The sequence below is a fragment of the Schistocerca serialis genome, chromosome 1 (genome assembly GCF_023864345.2).
Source record: "Schistocerca serialis cubense isolate TAMUIC-IGC-003099 chromosome 1, iqSchSeri2.2, whole genome shotgun sequence".
NCBI lineage: Eukaryota > Metazoa > Arthropoda > Insecta > Orthoptera > Acrididae > Schistocerca > Schistocerca serialis.
In genome coordinates, this window is record NC_064638.1 from 1,053,122,165 (window position 1) to 1,053,140,443 (window position 18,279).

Genomic DNA, 18,279 nt, shown 5'->3' on the forward strand with positions numbered 1-18,279 from the left:
TCGTCAGAATCTACAGTGATACAACCCACACAATTGGGAGATTCTGCCATGTGGATGTTGTAGAGACGTTCTTGCGTCACCAGCTTCCCATTAACGACTACGTACCATTGGGAAACAACATCGGGATCAAGCATGGCATCGTGTACAGTCTTCCACATCACGCGCCACCGTACGTCATGTAGGGAAGCAGCCTACTCACGCCGTATAAAATTCACATCAGTCTTTCCATTGTGTGCCAGCCAGTCCGCTGTAACTAGCTCTGACGTCATAAATGTTTCGCAATGCTTTAAAAATCAAGTAAATAACCTGAAACGTTTCTAGCATGTCAGGAGTAATACTAAATCAATACGTGTTGAATATCAGTTCAATAACTTTAACCATTTTCGAAATTTGGACGTTTTTCTGTAAAAATCATTGGCGCAACAGAAAAGAGCTAGAATCTTAAAAATTTATATTTAGATTCCTTTTTCATAATAATTTAGTAGAAACAGTATTATGGATCCCACAAATTAAAATTTTAGTTGAAATTCATGATTTTCTGGTTTTTGTCTTAAAAATTAAGGAAGCAAGATAGATTAAGTAGGCGAATAAATAAGGCTAGGATGTTTAAATTTAAGTAGAAGGGAGATCCGCTATAATCATAAAGATGTGAGAAATTTCAACTGAATAACTATAAAACTATAGTGATAGCGTATCTCCAAAGGGCAAGCTCAGAGCTCGTCTACTGCGTGTAGTGTATTTAAATTAATTCTCTCGCCTAAAATATTTGACTTAGCCACGTCAGACTTTTATTATGATTACTTACCTGTGTGCTGATTGCACATTTATATTGAGAGCTTCATCGGCCATCAGCAAAGGAAGCAATGATTTATTCGATAACTTAAAGTGTTGCATTACTAGCCCAGCTGCTAGTCGGGAGAGCGGATTTAATCAGGCGTTCCCTTAGCCATCCGCACCGTGTTTTTATATATAAGAAAGCTGCGCGAGAGAAAAAGGCCCCAGTTCTCTCCAGACGCTGATTAGCGCACCATCTGTGCCGAGAGTCGCGTCGCATCGGTATCACTGCTATAAAGAGTTTTCGAGTGAAGTGTAAATTCTGGGATGACTTTAATGATATATCTTCAGTTTGCGTATGTCGTATTTTCACGTGCCACCGAGGGACAGACATTCTACCATTATTTAGCGTGGCGTTTGATGGACATTATCATCAAATTATGGCGAGCATTCACTTAAACCTTTAATAGTTGCATCAGCGCATTAGACTCTGAACTGCTCTGGTAGTTGGATTGTGTGGATTCTTTTTTGGTCTGTGACTTTCAGAATATAGTGAACATTTTAGAGAGAATCGTTTTTGATTATGAATCCCAGACAATCTCCTAATTCCTCAGAGCTATAAGCTGTAGCTATAAGTGTATTTCCCAGATGAAGTGGGCACTAGGAATTCTAATTACAGGCTTCACGTTTTGCTAATCACTTTCTGGTTGCTAATATTGTAGTTAGAGAGCCAGTGTTGAGAACGGCAAACAACAGCATTAAATAAATAATAGGAACATTTTATATAACAAATAATTCCACCCGCCGCCCCACATATGGTGCATCGGCCGGGAAATGCATCTTTTCTACATTACATATATGCTGTATATAACAATTTTAATTCCAACCGCCGCCCCACAGTCAGGATATTTTAGTTCGACCACATGACCAGTCAGCTATCCAAGCGGACACGATAAAGGAAACAAAAGGCAGGTGGTCTTGTCTCAAGGAGCGAACTGCTGTGCAGCGGCTATGGAGGCCGGTGTATTTGGCGCGCCGCGCGGGCACGTGGCCCGAGCGGCTCGGCGCGCGCGCACACAGCCCCGCGGCACGTGGCCCTGCTGAGCCGCGGCGCGCTCCGCCCGCCGCCGCGCCGGCCAGTGCGACCGCGACAGCTGCGCGCGACGGCCGCGACATGTGAGGTGCGAGCCGCAGGCATGTCGCCGTACCGGGAGTCGCGCTGCGCCGCCTGCTGGGACTACCTCGTGCCCTTCACCAGGTTCTGGGGCGCCTTCACCGCCGTCGGTGAGTCGCCCGGGCCTCGCATTTGCCAAGTGCGCACGTCCGCAACTGGTCCAGTGGAGTGCCCGAAGAAGCTGTACTTTCTTCACGAGCGTGTGAATTTTATTTGACGTACACAATAATCCTGCCGCCGTATTTACGTGGGTACTCGTAACCCGATGTGTGTCGGACGCTGCATTTTCGATCCTGTCGCTCTGTAAGAACGCCTGTCCATCACGGTCTTCACAGGAAATACATGTGGAATAGATTAATATCTCTTAGAAAATCATGTATTGGCGCAGTAGCTCTACGAATATTTCTTAAAAGCATCGATTCACTCAAAATAGGCATAAAAATTGACCAGGTGCGAGTAGGATTCCCACACTGAGGGTTCCGTCCAGTGTTAATCATATAGAGGCAGTTTATTCAGTTCAGAAATAGAGGATATTTTCGATTTTTGCGTGTTGTCGACATTGACACTGGCAAAATATCGGCCCCAGAATCCAAGACTATCGAGAATGTTTTAATTTCAAGTCGGATAACAAATGACAAATATTTTTTCCTGTAATATAATTACAAATTAACAATTGCAGATTTTTCCCTTTACTTGCACTGGGAAACCTTGCTTCTGGCCAAATTTCACGATTCGAAGTCAACGGGAAGTACCCCACAGGTTTTGGTGAGTGGGTTTTAGAGTATCAAAATATATGACATAAATGGCCCCATCATTTGATTACATTGGCTCAGAAGCTTAAAATTTTCACACCGCCAAGGGACCGTAGAACTTAATATGTGATATAAATTTGAACTTGATATACCAAACTGTTCCAGAGAGAAACGGAGTTAACAGACAAACGGATAAAAAATAGTCAAAAATATTTTTTCGTATTATGTAACAACAAAGTAAGAATTTTCGGATTTTTTCCTTTACTTGCACTGTGAAACCTTGCCAAATTCCATGATTCTAGGTCAAAGGGAAGTACCCTATAGGTTTTGATGAGAGAGTTTTCTGAGTATCAAAATATGTGACGCAAACGATAATTTGACTGAACTGACTTAGAAGCTTAAAATTTTCACACCACTAAGGAACCAGATACCTTAATATGTGACTTAAATTTGAACCTGATAGGTCTAATTGCTCATGATAGAAAGGCTTTTAACAGTCGCACAAACGGGTACACAGACAGACAACAGAACGATCCTACAACTGTTCTATTTTAAAGATTACGGTACGGAGCCCTAAAAACTATAATAAGTACAGAACATCCGTCCTATCGTGATTCTTTATACATAGACCAACGTCACACATTAAATGTTTCCAAATTACAGAATGCCGGAAATACCCGATTCATATATTACGATTGTGCTTCTCCCGGTCAAGAAATAGCTAACGTATAACTCCGGCACTTTGCTGCATTCCGTAATTTTGATACACTTAAGGTATAACATCGAACTAGATGTAAGTGACCATGACTGAGCACACGTCCTGTAATTAGTTTTGTATGGCTGAGCACTGTCTGTTGTTAGGGGCGAAATTGTTGCTTCTAATAAAGTGACGTAGAACTATTGCGCCAAAACATTATTTTCAAAAAGATATTAATTTCTTCCCCATACTTCTCGCGTAAATACCATGACCATACAATTTCAGAATTTTGACTACGATAGATAGGCGTCCTTCCAGTGCGAAATGTATAGAAACTGTAGTCTATCATTCACCGTATTAGCCCGTCCAGAGTATTTATTGTCGTTTTATGTGCTTGACCATGATCTGAAGTATGATCGAGACTTCAGATCATGCTCAATGCACTTAGTGAGGTGACATAAGCTATCGATATTTTTAGAAATATTTAAAACCCGTAACTCATGGTCTCTTTAAAATAATTAATATCCTATTAACTCACCTTGGATCGCAAATTCCCGGAATTTCAGAAGTAACTGTACCTTGAAGCACGCCGTCATTTTAGTAGAGACCATGTATAAGTTTTGTGGCGGTCTCGCACCGATTAATCAAACCCGCCAGAACTCGTATGTTCTCTACCTCGTCCGTTAATCCAGCCTGTTAAATGCTTTAAACTGACCAACAGTATCCCAGAATGGTGTACAGAGAATTTCGTAAGTGGATACATTCGTGGATGTATTGCGTAAGTGATATATTGAATGTCAGTGGCATTGAATGTTTGATGTACACTCATCTATCATCAACCACGCTCCCTGTTCAATAATTAGCAATGGCGCAACTCTTAACACGGAATGATACACGAAGATTTCAGTCCTAAATTCTCCAGTAGCGACATGTCAACGTCATGATCAAGTAAATATACAAGTAGCTTACTCGATTCAGTGACAAACTTACCTGCGCCAGTTACTACAGTCAAATTTCTAAACTATTCTTTTAAGTCTTCTTTTTACACTCTCACTTTTCTAGATATTAGAACAGGCGATACCTTCCAAACCTTTAAATTAGTACTTTGGACGACACGTAATACTGTTAACAAGTTTCGTAACAGCCTGAGAACAACCAAGTGGACAAAATGCAAATGTAAAAACAGATGGTGCAATAATCTGAAAACATGTTAGTTTCAGAATAAAAAGTATTCCCATTAATGATACAACTGCAGTGGCGAAACATGTTTGCCCGAGACTAAAGAAGCCTGTGTTTTGCGCCATACAACCATAAAATACTTCACCGGAAAAAAAGGGAAATTCTGACCTCCATTTCTCTTCCACTGAGGTCATGGGAAATTTATTGGTTAACATCTGATAATTAATCTGATAATTAATGTGACATTTGACATCATGAATCAAAATAGTCCTTTTGCATAGGAATTTCTCTAGGAACTCCCAAACAGTATAAACAACTAACTAAAACTTTTGTGTACAGAGAGTTGCGTGATTAAGTTCACTATTTATGTTTATGTTCGTCGAGAGCAGCTGAATTTTTAAGCTTATTACTTCACACCTGGATCTCTAATTCTTTCGCAACTACTATACTCCTTGAAAGTCACAGTTTCTTATCTATTTCTTTTTACAGGAGCTAAACGGTAAGCAGTGGCTCATTTTTAAAGTAAAATCAAAGTGGGCACGAAACTGCCCAGTGTATTAATGTGACTGTGCGAAATATGAACATTGAGCTACAGAACATCTCGTTCATGTACCGAACGATGCTTCTCGCGAGATAAATGGTGAGATGTCAACAATCAAAAAGTGGTGTAGTATCAAGTTACATGATGGAATTTTAGATTGTATTATGAAGAAGCCGTGGTAAATAGTCAAATCAAATAGAATGCGTTAATTAGTGAGTTATTTTTTACCTTCGGGTGCTGGTTAGTTAAATTTCTTTTCCAGTACTCATGTTCACGGTATTGATACAGTTATATGCTCTCTAGAAACAATTTTAAACCATTATTCCAGATTAGATCACGCCGCAATGCAAGTGATTGTTTTCACATTTCGAATGTTCTGTTGAGTTTTATATCTTACAGATGCGTTGAAAAAGAAGAAATGTTGTTTCAATCCAGTGGATAAGCCATAGAATGCACCAGCCTCTGTAAATATTTCGCATAATTTTATCTGGAGATGGAGGTGATTTGCCATTTTACTTCATTCGATTTAAGCACTGTTCAAAGCACATTTTAAATTATTTTTCATTTTGTTGCAACTGTTTCAATGGATGGTATCTAATATAACTGAATCTACAACTTTCATCCATTAATACTTGAGTTACAACATCTGAAATATTCTCAACCATGTTTCAACAAAAACGATGGAAACAGTTTGAGGGACTAGAAATGGTGAGTTCATCGCAGTAAATCTACGATTTTATTTTGCATACTTTAGTGTGCATTGTTTCTCATGTTTACGACGAAGGTATGCGCACCTGTTGTATGGAATTTACTATGAAAATAGTGTGCGAGAATCACAGTCTTTCACTGTCAACGAAAGTGCTGAAGCTGATATAAGAAGAACCGTACAAGCTTATTTGGAAGAAACGCAATTCTTTTAAAGATACATTATGTGATAAAAAGTATCCGAACACCCCGAAAAACATACGTTTTTCATATTAGGTGCATTGTGCTGCCACCTACAGCCAGGTACTCCATATCAGCGACCTAAGTAGTCATTAGACATCGTGGGAGAGCAGAATGAGGAGCTCCGCGGAACGCACGGACTTCAAACGTGATCAGGTGATTGGGTGTCACTTGTGTCATATGTTTGTACGCAAGATTTCCACACTCCTAAACATCCCTAGGTCCACTGTTTCCGATGTCATAGTGAAGTGGAAATGTGAAGGGACTCCTATAGAACAAAAGCTTACAGGCCGACATCGTCTGTTGACTGACAGACACCGCCGACAGTTGAAGAGGGTCGTAATGTGTAATAGGCGGGTATCTATCCAGACCATCACGCAGGAATTCCAAACTGCATCAGGAGACATTGTAAGTACTATGACAGTTAGGCGGGAGGTGAGAAAGGTCGAGTGGCTGCTCAAAGCCACACACCACGCCGGTAAATGCCAAACGATGCCTCGCTTGGTGTAAGGAGCGTAAACATTGGACGATTGAACAGTGGAAAAAGGTTGTGTGGAACGACGAATCACGGTGCACGATATGGTGTTCCGATGGCAGGGTGTGGGTATGGCAAATGCCCGGTGAATATCTGCCAGCGTGTGTAGTGCCAACAGAAAATTCGGAGGCGGTTGTGTTGTGGTGTGGTCGTGTTTTTCATGGAAGAGGCTTGCACCCGTTGTTTTGCGTGGCACTTTCACAGCACAGGCCTACGACGTTGTTTTTAGCACCTTCTTGCTTCCCATTGTTGAAGAGCAATTCAGGGATGGCGATTGCATCTTTCAACATGACCGAGCACCTGTTCATAATGCACGGCCTGTGGCTGGGTGGTTAACGACAATAACGACCCTGTAATGGACTGGCCTGTACATAGTCCTGACCTGAATCCTATAGAATACCTATGGGATGTTTTGGAACGCCAACTTCGTGCCAGGCCTCACCGACCGACATCGATACCTTTCCTCAGTGCAGCACTCCGTGAAGAATGGGCTCCATTCCCCAAGAAACCTTCCAGCACCTGATTGAACGTATGCCTACGAGAGTGGAAGCTATCATCACGGCTAAGGGTGGGCCAACACCGTATTGAGTTCCAGCATTGCCGATGGAGGGCGCCACGAGCCTGTAAGACATTTTCAGCCATTTGTCCGGGTACTTCTTATCACATAGTGTACATGTACACTTAAAGGAACTGATTTCTTGTATGTTAATTTGCTTTGTCGCCTCAGTTTCAGAGCATATGAAACAATATTTAGGAATATGCCGACAAACGTCTCCTACAGCTGCTGTCTGATAAATGCGGGACGCAATTTAAGCAGACGTATCTCGCATTGCGCCAGTTTCTGTTTGAGAGCAATAAAAACTTAAACGATACACAACTAAGTGCAATACTTTTAGTGTTGCAGTCTTTCCGCCATTCGTTGTCCTCTCTCGCCCGTCAGAAGATATTTAGTTTCTTGGCCACGTTCCGAAACTGAGGTTTTTGCACACCTGATTATCAAACAAGACTGCAGAGCTTCAGCGGGACTAAGCTACACAGTGATGTGTTTGTTCTTTTTCTGTACTATACCACTGTTTGGAAGGAAATGAAACACCAACACCGCGTGATGTGATCACAATGAAATTTATTGCACCGGTTTCGGACGTGACACTGCACATTTACTGAAGAGCCAAAGATAATGGTACACCTGTTTAATATCGTGTAAGGCCCCGAGAGCACGCAGAAGTGCTGCAACACGACGTGGCACGGACTCGACTAATGTCTGAAGTAGTGCTGGAGGGAACTGACACCATGAATCCTTCAGGGCTGTCCATAAATCCATAAGAGGACGACGGGTTGGAGATCTCTTCTGAGCAGCACGTTGCAAGGCATCCCAAGTATGCTCAATAATGTTCACGTTTGGGGAGTTTGGTGGCCATTGGAAGTGTTTAAACTCAGAAGAGTTTTCCTGGAGCCACTCTGTAGCAATTCAGGACGTGTGGAGTGTCGCATTCTCCTGGTAGAATTGTCGAAATGCATAGTAGACATGAATGGATGCAGGTCATCAGACAGGATGCTTACGAATTTGTCACCTGTCAGGGGTCCCATATCACTCCCACTGCACACGCCTCACACCATTACAGAGCCTTCACCAGCTTGAACAGTCTCCTGCCGACGCGCAGGGTCCATGGCTTTTTGAGGTTGTCTCCATACCCGCACACGACCATCCGCTCGATATAATTTGAAACGAGACCGGGCAACTTGTTTCCAGTCATCAACAGTCCAATGTCAGTGTTGACGGGCCCAGCCGAGCACTAAAGCTTTGTGTCGTGGGGTCATCAAGGGTACACGAGTGGGCCATCGGCTCAGAAAGCCCATGCCAATGGCGTTACGTTGAATGGTTCACACGCTGACACTTGTTGATCGTCCAGCATTGAAATCTGCAGCAATTTGCGGAAGGGTTGCACTTCTGTCACGTTGGCGATTCTCTTCAGTCGTCATTGGTCCCGTTCTTGCAGGATCTTTTTCCGGCCGCAGCGATGTCAAGAATTCCTGATATTCACGACACAACCGTGAAATGGTCGTACGGGAAAATCCCCATTTCATCGTTGCCTCAGAGATGTTGCATCCCATCGCTCGTGAGCACCATGTTCAAACTCACTTAAATCTTGATAACCTGTCATTGTAGTAGCCGTAACTGATCCAACAAGTACACCAGACACTTGCTGTCTTACGTAGGCGTTGCCGACGGCAGCGTCGTATTCTGCCTGTTTACATATCTCGGTATTTGAATACGCATGCCTATACCAGTTTCTTTAGCGCTTCAGTGTATGATTAGTATTGCAGATCTGTACGTGCTCTGCGACTGTGGATGTTCGGTACGGAGTAGAGCCAGAGCCGCTTGACGCGTGGTATGGAATCAAAGAGCACCTGGATGTACTGATGAGGAATACTCTGCCGTCCACAAAGCATCAACTGTGGCTGCAGGATGATCTGGACAAATAAGTTTCCGTCTGGCCACATCCCATACGTATTCGATGGGCGACATGCCAGGCGAACATGGCAGACCAAGGAAGCAGTGGTACCCGCCGTTCTTCGTAGGTGACTTGCACATTCCTCGTGACATGCGGCTGGGCCTTGTCCTGCTGAAATATGGCATGTGGAACGGCCTGTAGGAAGGGCAGTGCCTCTGGCTGTACAACGTTTCTTATGTAGCGAGAACTGTTCTAATTGCCCACAAGACGTAGGATGCGAGATCACGTGTTACGCGAGATCCCCAAACTATCGCACTTGTACGCTATTCTGCAGGACTGCGTTCACCACAGCGGAGTGGAACGCATATGCAGCCGCCACTGTAGGGAATGAAGTGGGACTCGTGCGAAAACACTCATTCTGCCACTCAGCAAGCCAATGTCGCCGTGAGGGTGCCCTTTGCAGTCTGCGTCGTTAGTGGGTTCCGGTCAATGGAAGCCAACGAAATGGCATTCGTGCCAGTAGTTCAGCCCTCAGAAGACGTTGCCAAACCGTAGACGATATCATCCCCACACTCATTGCAACGCTCCAACGTCGCACCAGAACTGTGGACGTAGCCTTTCTGTCGTTATTGCCATGCGGATAAGATGGCGGTCACTCGCGCTGTAGTAATATTGTGTCGTCCAGTACCCTTTTGGGGCCTTGGGCGACCCTCTCCTCTCCACTGGTTCCGCATACGCCTCACTTTTGAAATAGCGTGTCATGTACGAACCGCAGTGTCACGGGACAACAGAGCCGCCTCCCGGAGACCAATAATTCTACCCCGTTAGAATGCACTCACATGCCGATATTCCACCCTGTGATGTCGGCGAGGCGTAGCGGCACTTGGTAACACGTTTCCACTTCGTATGACGGCTCCGCACCGACTGAGCTATCCGGTCACACAAAAGAGGACGCTTTCGAGCCTACGTGCCCGCCACTTATCTGCCACGTAAATTACTTATTATGATTCCACTGTTCTACACGTTGTTATCGTGGAGTGTTGCTGACCTTTGCGTCAAGTGCTTCACTTTTTACAAAAGTCGTGTACATGCCAAAGGGCCCCCGATTGTGCTGTGGCCAGTGCAGTCTTCGCGTTTGGACAGTCTCTTGCAACAAATTTGTGACTGTGCATGTCAAGGTCGGCCGTTGAATACTTGTCCCCCATAACTAACAATTTAACTTGTCGTTTATTTAGAACCCATACACATAGTTCTAGAGGTGATAGATACGTTATGGAGAACAACTTCTGTTACAGATAAAATGTTCGCTTAAAAATGCCGGCGACGGTAGGCGTCTTTTTGTTGAATTTGCCGACTCTGGGACAACGAGATTCCACCGAACTAGCAGCGCCTTCTAACCTGTTGTGCTGGATCTGCATAATACTTTCCCCAGTAAATTTATAGGATAATTTTCAACAAAATAACGTAAGGATGAGTGTCTCTAGGTGTAAAAAGATATTTTAGAAGCGAATCAGAAACTTTAATTTTTTTCGGCCCAGCTGCTTTCACACAGAACAGATGACTGGATTATCGGCAGTACACACAGCATACGCACAGGGCAGAGTGGTTACACCCTGCTGCCCCCCAGGAGAAACCGATAGTAATAAATGCCTAGCGTCGAATCGAAACGTCAGCGAAATTTTTTCTCTAACGAAAGTTGTTCCACACGAAGTTATCTATCAAACCATAACGTATGGTGAAAAGACTTTGCATTATTTATGATACGAAATGACTTGACAGTAAGAAACAAACTTCCAAGCTACTTTTAAATGCGTTTAATGTTTTCACACACACTCTAAGAAAAACAGAAATACGACGCACCACGAATGAATAATCCAAATGGGACGGACGTCGGTAGATGTGATGTACATGTACAGACAAACAAATGGTTACACTTTTTAAAAAATTGGATGATGTATTGAATAGAAAAAGCTTCACAAATTGAGGAAGTTAATAACTCATTGGTCCACCTCTGGTCCACATGCAAGCAGTTATTCGGCTTGGAATTGACTGATGGAGTTGTTGGATGTTCTGCTGAGGATAGCGTGCCAAATTCTGCCTAATTGGCGCATTGGATCGCCAGGATCCCGAGAGTCTGAATGTTGGGAATTATTTTCAAGGTTGTTCGTGGAACATAATGTGATAAACAGACGTGAGTGCCGTGTGGATGACTACAGCGAGACGTGAGTGCCGTACGAATGACTGCAGTGAGTGTTAGGTGTAGCGCTGCGTTTTATTGTAATGCATGGCTGCGGAAACGCAAGGAAGCAGAGTGCTCTCGTATGGCACCAAGGGGCCCGTTGTGCTTAACGTCTCCACTGCAGACTGAGTGCCATCAACAGTATCACATATCCTCATTCCATGTGATGATGTGGAGCTGTATGAGAGTCATCCAGAATATTGTCGCGAAGTGTAGACCACCTAATTTGCTCCGCAGTCCTGGAAACTACTATTGACGAAAATATCATCCATAATCAGGATTCGAACCGGCTACTTTGGGTCGAGGGACATCCCATTAGTGTGTGTAATGGCCTCAGATATACACGGCCCAGTCACATTGTCACACAGCTTATGTTCGAAGTCAACGTGCAGGAACCACTCATAGACGGCAGGTTGAAAATGGCTCTGAGCGCTATGGGACTTAACTTCTAAGGTCATCAGTCCCCTAGAAATTAGAACTACTTAAACCTAGCTAACCTAAGGACATCACACACATCCATGCCCGAGGCATGGACCGTAGCGGTCGCGCGGTTCCAGACTGTAGCGCCTAGAACCGCTCGGCCACCTCGGCCGGCAGACGGCAGGTGGTAGCACTGGCAGTGGAGGGCATATAAAGCGTATCATTGGGTTTCGGGTCTAGGATGGAAGCATTTCCAAAACGGTTAAGCTTGTAAACTGTTCACTTACCGCCGTGATAAAAGTATACCTTGCATGACAAAATGGCGCTATCCAAAACCAGCGCTGAGGTATCTGTAGTGCACCACGGGTCGTAGATGACAGGGGGGTGAACAACGGCTGCGGAGATTTGTACGGGCGAATAGACGTGCAAATGTTCAGCAACTGCCCCCCCAGATGAACCAAGGGGCTACCAACAGTGTCTTCTCAGTGACCGTCCAGCGAACGTTGCTGTGTATGGACCTCCGCAGAAGGCGACTGACTCATTCACCCATGGTGACTGCTGCTCATCGGCTTGGAAGGATGGAATTTGCACACTAGTACCGCAAACGGACGCCCTGTGAGCGGCGATAGGTGGCCCTTTCAGACGAATCACGTTTCTTGCTCCATCGGACAGATGGCAGTTGGCGTCTTCAGCGTGAAATATCTGAAAGAAAACACGCTGCAACGCCCGGAAGGATTAAGGTGGGAGAAGGGAGTGTTGTGATCTGTAGGATGTTTTCGTGGCATTCCTGAGTTATCTCGTCATTCTGGAGGGCACAATAGATCAAAACAAGTTTGCATCTACCATTGTGGACCCCTACATATAGTTTGTTTTTCCTCTGCACGATAGCATCTACTACCAGTAGGTCAACGCAGCACGTCACACAGCTCCCAGTGTACGTGCAAAGTTCGAAGATCACCAAGGTAAGCTTATCGCACTCCCATGACCACCAAACTCCTAGGATTTAAACCCAGTCAAGAATCCGTGGGACCACCGCAATCGGGCTGTTCGCGCCATGTCTCCTCAACCAAGAAACCTGGCGCAGCGGGGTACGCCAGAGGAGTCGGCACGGCTCCACATCCCTGTCAATACCTCCCAGACCGTGACTGACAGTCTTCCTACACGTCCCGCGCTACAAGAGGTGGTTATTCAGGCTTTTGACAGGTGGTCACATTAAAGTGACCGGACAGTGTAGATGCGGGAAACGTCGTATTGTCTGACATAAACGTAGTTGTGAAGTTTGAGTTTATTAGTTATGACGAATGTCTGGTGGCTGTTATGACGAGTCAGCGGCCAGTATTGTTTATTTGCTGACTGTGCTTTGATGTTGAATGGCATATGCAGCTTACTTTAAAAATTTCGTGATTCCAATGATTTTGACGAGTGCTTCCAGCTGTAGGAACACATTTCTATTGTTCACCTGCATCATTATACTATAAGCAGAAACACTGATTTTAGAAAATCAAGACTTAAAAAATTCATACGAATTTAATGAATGAGTCTTCTTTACTTGTAACGTGAAATTATATGTTTATCATCTTTACATCTCCTTACTGTTGACCGAGCGAGGTGGCGCAGTGGCTAGCACACTGGACTCGCATTCGGGAGGACGACGGTTCAATCCCGCTTCCGGCCATCCTGATTTAGATTTTCCGTGATTTCCGTAAATCACTCCAGGCAAACGCCGGGATGGTCCCTTTGAAAGGGCACGGCCGACTTCCTTCCCTAATTCTATGTGACCTATGACCTAGTCGTCTGGTCTCCTCCCCCAAACAACCCAACCCGCCCCCTTACTGTTGGCTTGTAATTCATTGACGACATGTTCAGTGTTTGGCGATGAGATGATAACAGATACCCACAGTAAATTGGTTATGTATCTTATATGCTAGTTCTTTATTCTATCTGCCGTGTTTTGCATTATTCTCTAGACACGGTTTCTTCATTCATTTATAGCTACGGGGATGTTGATAAAAAATGGATCCATTATTACACCGCGGAACAAAACTAATAAAAACTACCCACCACCCACTGGGAGACTGAATGGCCCCTGGTGGATTAGCGACACGTCAAGCGGTGAGGACAGCATACAGGCAGAGCAGAGACGAATGGGAAATCATTCTGTTGACGATACGGGTCGCAAAAGGGAAATCCACTGACGCAGGAGATTCTGACAAAGGGCAGGTTGTTATGGTCAGTCGCCTGGGTACGTGCAGCTGGGAAACAGCGAAGCTGGTTGGCTGAACGCGTACTAATGTTGCGAATATCATGGAAAGTGGTTGAAGGACAGTGAAACCAAGACGAGTAGGACGGGTGTTGAACTCCCACGACTCATTACAGAATATGGAGGTCGGAGGCTTTCTCGCTCTGCAAAGCAGCGTAGGGGACGTCCATTAATTACTTGAGCTCAATATGGAGTGTGGCAGGGATCTGGCAAAATCTCAACAAATCTCATCCAAAGGAGGGAGGAGGCAATGAGGATTGAAGGTCAGTTTTTCAATTCAGAGAATATACGTTATTACATCGTAAAATTTTTATTTTAGGTAGTTAATTCTGAGCCTAGACGATATTAAAGCTCCCATCAATCTTCCTGGCCTCCCTGAACCGAAGTGAAAGCTTTACACGTGTTCACATTCAGGATTCCCTGTTTTGAAACAAGTGGCGCACAAGTGTTCTCTACCACAACGATCCAAATCAATGCAACGCGTATAAAACAGTCATTATTGTGTTCCACACGACTTTCTATCAAAACTTTTACAAAGCGTATGTTAAATGTCATGCGGACAAGTCGAACACATGTGCGAGCAAGAAGTTAATCATCTGTGAAGAGCAGCTAAGCTAAAGTTCACCTACAAGAATTCTCTTATTGATCATATAAATAAACAGACTGAAAAGCTACATAATCATACAGTTCAAAGGAATGTACAAACAAAGTTTTTGTTACTCTGAAGCGTAAGTGAAGGTCCGATGCCATTTAATGCACTTAATATACCAATAAAAGATCAATTTTTTAGATCCGTCAAAACCATTAATACTTTTTTCGTGGAGTCTTTCTATTCGTCTCTGTCTGTCTTTCCGTCCATCTGAATACTACTCGGGGTTGACGTGTTTAAAATAAAGCATTTTTAATTACATGTTGAAAACAATATTTAACACTTTGCCGTCCGCACGTCTCGTACAAATTTATTCACTTGGCGCCGGCAGCGTTAATTCGGATTACTTGGCTTGTCACCAGCCATTCTTGACACTATCGGGAGATTATAAATTTTTACATTTAACCAATCTCATCGTGATTTCTCAACCCTGTTCCCCTACTTTCTTGAAATTTCGAAGATATAAAATTTGTTTGTTTCCTATATTTGTTTATTTGCATTGTCAAAAAATGGCTCTGAGTACTATGGGACTTAGCTTCTGAGGTCATCAGTCCCCTAGAACTTAGAACTACTTAAACCTAACTAACCTAAGGACATCACACACATCCATGCCCGAGGCAGGATTCGAACCTGCGACCGTAGCGGCCGCGTGGTTCCAGACTGTAGCGCCTAGAACCGCTCGGCCACTTCGGGCGGCTATTTGCATTGTCTTTGGTACTTAATATTTCTCTTTCATATGATATGCAGCAAAACAGTCTCCAAGATGTAACGCAACTCCACAAGACTTGCACATTAAGTTTATTGTTCTTGTTTTTTGTTTTTGCAACATACATGGCAGTTTCTTCGTTTTCGTTTATTGGTTTCAGAAATACGTAGGCCTATTAGTTGGTGGTGCTTTACGTGACCGGGATGTCTGTCAACCGGATCATGATGAGATGTACGCGATGTAGTGGCAACCTCCAAGTTTTGCTCCGCGCGTTCATCGTAAATAATCGTATCGTCTCTTTCGTCTGCTGCCACGATGAATGGGCACAAGTACGTATAAAAACAAAAAAACTTCTTGACATGTGTAACTTACTGTTACCTCAACAAAACACCAACAGAATGCAAAAGCTACTAAAGTGCTGTCGCCGGCCACTGCGCGATACTATGTTCACACCACTGTGGTGTCGCCGGACGGCAGAGTGTTAATATGCTTTGTAAATAAAATATGGTTTTAATAAAGTGTTTAATCAATGTTCAAAACAAATTTAAAAGATTTCATTTTTACGCATTTTTACCCGACTATGGGGTAAACCCTACTTGAGGGGCAGGGAGTGGCGGGGGGCGGGGGGGTTCTCACCACATCTCACCACGGAGGGAGGGGGTCCAGACTGTAAGGAAAACTCCTCACGTAATTAATGGACGTCCCTATAGGCGGCGATCTGTGGCAGACCTGACGACAGAGCACTTATGCCAGGCTCCGTCTTTGTATCAAGCCTTTTGAATGTATACCCAATAAAATGTATTCGTTTACGCATACTCATTTCGATGTATCGCTTTAATGCGGACAACGGGGACGTGTAAACAATGCAATAGCTTCAAAACGTCAAAGCTTGCGAGCTCGAAACTGGGCAGGCACGGCCTGTGCTGGCGGAGCAGAAGTGAAAGGGGGGAGGGGGGGAGGCTCAACAAGTAGAGTGGGCCAACCTGACCCACTTGCCGCCATCACCAGCTGCACGGTAATTACGTCACGCAGCTGGGCACACTACCACAAAGCTCCACTTGAGACTAGTCTCCATGTCATTTCCTCAAGACCAGGTTTACGATATTAAATGCAACCGTCTCAGGTCTTACCTGTGAAGCGTTAGTTTGACTCGTGAACCCCACACATTACAGTACATCTAAATGTAATAACATTAGAATAATTTCTTTTGAACTTGATTTTTTACTAATATGCAACGGGTGAAGGCCGTTTGCTCTTTAAAAGTGTTTACAATTTTAACAGCAAACTGGTAAATCTGAGTGACAGGTTAATGGTAGACAGTTCTGATTCTCGATAGTACCTCAACAAATAAGCTACCCAGTTTGGTCACGGTCGAATTTCCATTCTGTTTTACCTTTCGAGGCTGCACACACATCTTCATTCCTAAACAGATTATCGTCCCTTTAACTCTTCTCCGTTTTTTCGTGTCTTCACGGGGTCAGCATGTTAAATTTTAGATTTGGCAATATTAGTGGTTGAGTGGCAGCAGGATAATTTCCCTGTTACCACCCCCCCCCCCCCTCTCCATCCCTCCCTCCCCCCCTTTTACCCTTTAACCCCTGCTTAACCCATTAGAAAACAGCGCACAGGGACACTGACAGTCGGGTACGTCTCCATATAAGGTCAAAATCCTTGTAATTTATCGTTCTAATCATTACACGTAATGTATGTAGAGTAACTTAATAAAGAGCGTACTCTGAAATTTTTGTTGTGTTCTCAAAATCGTTTGAGGTATTTTATGTTATGCATATTACTCGGGTCAACTTTCCCGCTTTGCTGACGCAAGTTGCTACCCCCTACCGTTAAGGGGCTCCGAATTGTAGCATGTAACATGGCATTGTGTAACGTAACTATGCGTGAGAAACAGCACGTTGTAATCGAGTCTCTAACAGCAGAAGAGTTCGTACACACATAGAGCACCGACTCCTCGAGCAAGACAATGCCAGATCACACACGAGTGCTTTGATATCTGTAACAATCCGACGCCTTCGGTTCACTGTCATCGATCATCCTCCATGCAGCCCCGACTTGGCCCCATCTGATTTTCATGTTGTTTGATGTTGTTGTTGTGGTCTTCATTCCAAAGACAGGTTTGATGCAGCTCTCCATGCTACTCTATCCTGTGCAAGACTCATCTCTGAATAGCTACTGCAATCTATATCCTTCTGAATCTGCGCAGTGTATTCAGCTCTTAGTTTCCCTCTTCAATTTTTACCCACTACGCTTCCCTCCAATTCTAAATTCGTGAACCCTTGATGCCTCAGAACGTGTCCTACCACCCGATCCCTTCTTCTAGTCAAGTTATGCCACAAATTCCTCTTCTCCACAATTCTATTCAATACCACCTCATTAGTTACGTGATCTACCCATCTAATCTTCAGCATTCTTCTGTAATACTACATTTCAAAAGCTTCTGTTCTCTTCTTGTCTAAACTGTTTGTCGTCCATGTTTCACTTCCATACACGGCTACACTCCATAAAAATACTTGCAAGACAGACTTCCTGTCACTTAAATCTATACTCGATGTTAACAAATTTCTCTTCTTCAGAAACGTTTTCCTCATCATCGCCAGTCTACATTTTATATCGTCTCTACTTCGACCATCATAAGCTATTTTGCTGTGTACATTTTATATCCTCTCTACTTCGACCATCATAAGGTATTTTGCTGTCCAAATAGCATAACTCATCTACTACTATAAGTGTCTCGTTTCCTAATCTAATTCCCTCAGCATCACCTGATTTAATTCGACTACATTTCATTATCCTAGTTTTGCTTTTGTTGGTGTTCATCTTGTAGCCTCCTTTCAAGACAATGCCCATTCCGTTCAACTGCTCTTCCAAGTCCTTTGGTGTCTTTGACAGAATTACAATATCATCGGCAAACCTCAAGGTTTTTATTTCTTCTCCCTGGAT

At 43.9% G+C, this 18,279-nt stretch overlaps 1 protein-coding gene across 1 annotated transcript in view; it reads left to right on the forward strand.

The window, feature by feature from the left end:
* Nucleotides 1-1,925: 1,925 nt before the first annotated feature.
* The window catches only part of LOC126415407 (uncharacterized), a 514,961-nt gene continuing 498,607 nt past the window's right edge, over nucleotides 1,926-18,279 (forward strand). The window contains exon 1 of the mRNA XM_050083429.1: nucleotides 1,926-2,058. Within this exon, the coding sequence (XP_049939386.1) occupies nucleotides 1,971-2,058 (88 nt within the window). The 5' untranslated portion in view covers nucleotides 1,926-1,970. The remainder of the gene's footprint in view (nucleotides 2,059-18,279) is intronic.